General features: G+C 27.4%; 1 protein-coding gene across 1 annotated transcript in view; it reads left to right on the top strand.

Annotated features, from left to right (window-relative positions):
- Positions 1 to 4,800, top strand: part of LOC108747570 (circadian locomoter output cycles protein kaput) — a 6,351-nt gene extending 1,551 nt beyond the window's left edge. Inside the window, exons 2-12 of the mRNA XM_018485127.1 lie at positions 541 to 684; positions 763 to 911; positions 1,093 to 1,184; positions 1,302 to 1,506; positions 1,571 to 1,666; positions 2,104 to 2,179; positions 2,253 to 2,491; positions 2,552 to 2,787; positions 3,122 to 3,538; positions 3,907 to 4,080; positions 4,336 to 4,800. Of these exons, the coding sequence (XP_018340629.1) occupies positions 647 to 684; positions 763 to 911; positions 1,093 to 1,184; positions 1,302 to 1,506; positions 1,571 to 1,666; positions 2,104 to 2,179; positions 2,253 to 2,491; positions 2,552 to 2,787; positions 3,122 to 3,538; positions 3,907 to 4,080; positions 4,336 to 4,764 (2,151 nt within the window). The 5' untranslated portion in view covers positions 541 to 646 and the 3' untranslated portion in view covers positions 4,765 to 4,800. The remainder of the gene's footprint in view (positions 1 to 540; positions 685 to 762; positions 912 to 1,092; positions 1,185 to 1,301; positions 1,507 to 1,570; positions 1,667 to 2,103; positions 2,180 to 2,252; positions 2,492 to 2,551; positions 2,788 to 3,121; positions 3,539 to 3,906; positions 4,081 to 4,335) is intronic.
- Positions 4,801 to 6,048: the final 1,248 nt, after the last annotated feature.

Below are 6,048 nucleotides of genomic sequence, written 5' to 3'. Positions count from 1 at the left end.
GTTAATAATTTTTTTAGAGTATATATATATATATTTTTTTTTATTTTTTTATTATATTGTTATGTAAGCTAAAATAGTTTGTTAGAGCAAAGTATGATATATTATTATATTTCTAAATTAAGAGTAATAAATATTATTTCTTATTTGTTCTTAAATTTTATAAGTTACAAAATAATTATAAATAAATTATTTATTAATATTTATTAATATTTTAAGTTTATATTATACACCCAGAGAAAAGGTTGTTTCGATTTAAAGAAATTTCGATTAAAGAAAAAAATTTTGTATTTGTGAAAAAATTTTATTAAATTTTAAAAAATAACGTTTAAAGCAAAGAAATTTTTTTACAAATCAAAGAAATTTTTTTCTTTAACTAAAATTTTTTTTAATCGAAGCAACCTTTTCTCTGGGTATACGTTTATACGAAATATATTGTGTTATTTAAAATCGATTAGAGAAACTCAAGTAATAATTTCAGTAACAGTAACTAACAACAATATAAAAATAATACATTTCAATATCACTCTTCTCTCTTTATAGAAGCAGTAGTACTACCAGTATAAGAAGTAAAACATTGTATAATTTTATTTCTTCAAGAAATTTTGCTATACTAAATTAAAGAACACGGTTTGCCTTCAGTGACATCATGGACGATGATATTGATGATAAAGATGATACAAAACGGTAACAACACATTAAAAATTCTTACGTAATTTATTATATGTTTGTCGTAATAAATATTAAACGTATAAATATTTTCAGAAAATCGCGTAATCTCAGCGAAAAGAAACGCAGAGATCAATTTAACATGCTTGTAAACGAGCTTGGTAGTATGGTTAGTGCAAATGCGCGGAAAATGGATAAATCTACGGTGCTGAAGTCGACAATTCTATTTTTAAAGAACCATAATGGTATGCGCAATATTCTTTACAATACTCTATTTGAAATCAAAATATCTTTTCAAATATGTTTAATTAAAATTATTAAGAGTTAGTAAACTCTAGTAAACGAGTTACTTTTTGTTTTTAAATTATTTGATAAACTTTTAAATACCATATTTTATAATTACAATATATAGTTGCTTATTTTCAGAGATAGCAGTTAGGTCGAGAGTCCATGAGATTCAAGAAGACTGGAAACCGTCTTTTCTCTCTAATGAAGAATTTACTCATCTTATATTAGAGGTAAAATTACGTACAAAATCATAAAACTAGACTAAAATGAATTCTGCAATATTATAATATTTATTAGAATATTTACTACTTAGGAATGTTTACTAATATACATTTATATAAATGTAGGCGTTGGATGGATTTATAATGGTTTTCTCTTCAAACGGACATATTTATTACGTCTCCGAAAGTGTTACGTCTTTACTTGGATATCTTCCAAATGAATTAGAAAACACGTCCATTTACGATATAACGTATCAAGAAGATCAACCGCATTTATACAATGTTTTATTGAATCCCGGAAGCACACGAGACAGACGTAGTATAAAAAAAGGTACTTTTTATAGTTATTAGAAATTTATGTAATTTTTATTAAATACAATTTTCTGTATTAACAGAGGATCAAATTTCTTTTACGTGTCATGTCAAAAGGGGCGAACTCGATTTTCGGGAAGAATCTATCTACGAACTTGTACAGTTTATCGGATACTTTCGTGAGTAAAATATCTCAAAAAATTTTAATTTATTAAGTAATTTTGTGCGATAAAATCTGGCTTTATCAAATTACCTTTATATTTATATTTAATTATTACCTTTATATTTAATTATTTAATACTTTGGAGATAAAAATTACCTTTATATTTATATTTAATTATTTAATACTTCGGAGGTAATATCAAAATTTGTAACACAGTTACTAATGCTGGGTTTGATCCATTTAATTTTTGTTAATTAAAAGATTAATCTTAAAATGATAAAACTTATAAATATTATACGTATAAAAAAAAATGAATACTAAGTTTACTTTAATAATAATATTTTAAATGTGCAAATGTAACGTAAAAGATATAATTGAGAGAGTCCAATAGACACACCGTTAGTTCCGGAGAGTTAAAATTAAGTTTGATCAAAGAATATTGTGTTGTTACAGGTTCTGCTATGGATAGCGATGTTGATAATCTATTGCCAAGTCAGAAACTTAGTAATACTAGCGGATCAGATAACAAGTATTATTGCTAACCGTATACATGAGTATAAAAATAAAATCGCATAGCAATATATTTACGTTTAATTTTGCAGATTGGTTTTCGTGGGTACGGGACGTTTGCAAACTCCTCAGCTTATCCGAGAATTATCCGTGACGGATAGTACGAAGTCAGAATTCACATCTCGTCATAGTCTCGAATGGAAATTTCTATTTTTGGATCACAGAGCTCCGCCCATTATTGGATATCTGCCTTTTGAAGTTTTAGGCACTTCTGGTTACGATTATTATCACGTAGATGATTTAGACAATGTAGTTACGTGCCATGAATCACGTAAGTATCAAAAAAATATAATCGATCGTGCAGTTGATTATTAATCGTGTTATCTTTTAGTGATGCAAAAAGGCGAAGGAACGTCTTGCTACTATAGATTCCTCACGAAAGGTCAGCAATGGATTTGGTTGCAGACTAGATTCTACATTACCTACAATCAGTGGAACTCAAAACCTGAATTCATCGTGTGCACACATTACGTGATCAGTTATATCGATGTAATGAAGAAATTGCGTGCAGAATTGGGGGATTATGACAAAACACAAAATCAAGATATTTTACTGCCCGTAAAACAAGTAAGACGACAGATGGCACGCGATTATAGAATTTCATAATTATTGCGATATTAATCATACAAGATAAAATAAATGCAAGGAATAAAAGCTTCAGAACGTATTTTATTACACTGAGAAAAAGTTCTAATTAAAAACGAACGAATCAGTAGATCCTGATCATATAAAAAATTATATTTATCATAATTAAATCTTATTATTTTAATTAGAATTCTGATTAATATAGTCAGATATCTTTGACTTGTTTATTTCCAATTTTTTTTATTTAAACTTTATTATATTTGCGTGTATATGTTATAGGTATTTATCTTTAGTTTATATCTTTACGTATACACAGGTGACATCTTGTCAATCACCGTTAACGCAATGGTCAACCAAATCATCGAGAACATCGAAGTCAATGACAGTCGCTTCTAATCTCCGACATCGCGGTGACGGTTCCAATACATCCTCAATATCTGTCTCTCGAAGTTCACCACACTCTCAAATAACGCATGGATCGAGATCGAACGCAGCTTCTGCAAGCAGTTCTGTTGTGTCAAAACCAATAGCTTCGGTTGACAGTAGGCAACAGCAACAAGCACAACAACAGCAGCAATTACAGCAACAGCCACAACATCAACTTGATGTTAATCAGTCATGTATTAATTTTATGGATCCCACGCAATACGCAACGGTTAATTTGCAATCGGTAGTTACAACCGAATTTGCAACGCCTGCTGCTCCAATTCTGTCAACTGTATCTACTCATGAGGTAAAGAAATAAATAATTTGTATTATTTTAATATTGATTGTTCGTTTGCATTTATTTTATTGCACAATTATATAAAATGTATGAACAATTTTCTGTTCTAATTGCATACAATTTTTAACACACAATACAAATTTTATTACACAATCGTATTTTGATTAATTTTCAATAAATTGAGACTTTCTTAATCTTGCGTATACATGCATTCTTTTAAAATTTGTTATAAAACATGTGATAAATTTTATAAATCATATAAATTTAATTATATAAAATTCGATCTATAATATTTACAATACTTTTATATTATACTCATAAACAGTTTAATTATATTTATGGAAATTTTTATTTTACTATATTCTTGATATTTTCAGATGTTGCATCAGCAAGGTATAGTAATGACTCCTGCGCAAAATCAAATACAGGATGAATTGCAACGGAAGCATGAAGAGTTACAGCAATTAATTGTTCATCAGCAGGAAGAATTAAGAAGGGTTTCAGAACAATTGTTTATCGCTCGATATGGGATTCTCACGCCAATATTGAATTTTTGAATATCTTCTAAATATATTTATATATTAAATAAGAAATTATGTCTAACTCTTTCTCTCTCTTTCTCTCTCTCTTTCTCTTTAATTTTTGGATAACTGACTATTTTTATTTGAGACATGTTTCTATCTATTTATATATATGCTTTTTATATATTTTGCTTCCTAAATTTTTTATTTGTTCAATATTAAAATTAGAGTTATTCACTTAACTACTACCTGCTTAAAAAGCACCTTTTATGATTTATATTTCAGGCTGGTATACCATATAATCCATCAAATCCGTGTCAACAAGCAAACCGATGTAATACCAATAATACTAACGTGCAGTTGCCCACACCCAACAGCGTACAAGGCGTGAATGTGCTTCCTATACCAATCACCGTGCCAGTGCCTATAGTGCCTACGGAATTATTTTCGCATTCTTTACAAGTGAATCCGTCACCAGGCTCGACGCATGGCAATGTGGGCGCTATAATTCAAACCCAACAGCAACATTCGCAATTGCAACAGCAGCAACAGCAACAATCACAACCACAACAACAACAGGGTCCATCGCAACAGGAAGGTAGCAATTCCAGTCTTGGTCTCGTGCCTTTCCAGATCTGTCTACAACAGGCTGAGATGATCTATAGTAACATGGAGGCGTCCTCAAATCAACAACAGAGATCATCGCAAAATTAAAAAAGACTTTCTTTTATTTTTGATATTTTAACTATATGAACAAAAACTTTCTTTTTTTTAAATTTAGAACTCTACAAAGTTTTTTAAATTTTTGAAAAAGTCCGTTTTGTTTATTTATTGCATGTACAAAAAAACAGTAGATAGTATTTAATGAAAAAAAAATATAAACATATATTTTTTCTTGTCCTTCTTTTTCTTTTTTTTTCTGGAGGACGATGCAATTTTTGTAAAAAATGTACGTTGCAACATACATGTGTACAAAAAGATTCTAATTGTAAAAAGTTATAATAAGCTCATTGTATAATAGCAGCAGCCAAATATTATGTAAACTGTAATAGAATTTTGATATTTTAGTGCAATAATGTACAAGTTTTTATATATTTATCACTCTACCATTGTATATTTGTTTATAATTGTATTTTTATTTTCTGTGCGACGATCTATAGAGAGTCCGATATAAATATAATAAACTATTTATTAATTCTATTTTCAAGAAACTAAAATATGAGGCAATATAAAGCAAAGTATAATTATTGTGCAAATATGTATTTTACATAAAATCAAAATTTATAAAGATTAATTATATTTATTATAAAATGATTTTATAAAGCATTAAGTTTTGATAAGGAACATTAACTTAAATTTCACTTAGAAAATAATTAAATAAAATTTTTTTATTTAAAGTCTGATGATTTTCTTTCCAAATTATAACGTATAATTAAATTAATTAGTATAATTAAATTATACTAATATTTTCTTTCTACACATAATAATTGTTACGTTTTGCTTTTTATCTGTTTTTTTTTTAGAATGTAATTTATATTTTTATACAAAAAAAAGAGATCCTTAAATTACAAAACTATTTTGGAAAAAGATTAAGTAATTAAATATTTAAAGATACTATAGTTAATTGTATGTGTATAGTGATAAAATTACAAATAACAAATATTCTTAATAATATCTAATAGTAATATTAGAGAGTATATAATGAAAGAATCTACGTATTTATTGGATATTATTAAGAAGAACATTATTAAGAAAGTAAAAGTATGTTATATTTAATGTAAAATTTTTATATAAATTTTGATAATCTTTTGAAGAATAATTTGATTGTTTTAAACAATTGTAAACCTTTATAATAAATGAAATAGTTATAATTGAAAGGAATCATCACGTTTGTGTAGGTATATTTATTGAATTTATTTTTCTAGTAAATGTCATCAAAGTCAACGGAGAAGGGACCAATCTCCATATTTTCCGAAACAGAGTGTGTGTGTGTGTGTG

Source organism: Trachymyrmex septentrionalis, unplaced genomic scaffold (genome assembly GCF_001594115.1).
Source record: "Trachymyrmex septentrionalis isolate Tsep2-gDNA-1 unplaced genomic scaffold, Tsep1.0 scaffold20, whole genome shotgun sequence".
Lineage (NCBI taxonomy): Eukaryota > Metazoa > Arthropoda > Insecta > Hymenoptera > Formicidae > Trachymyrmex > Trachymyrmex septentrionalis.
The sequence above is the reverse complement of the archived record's forward strand: the minus strand, read 5'-3'. Positions and strand labels throughout refer to the sequence as shown.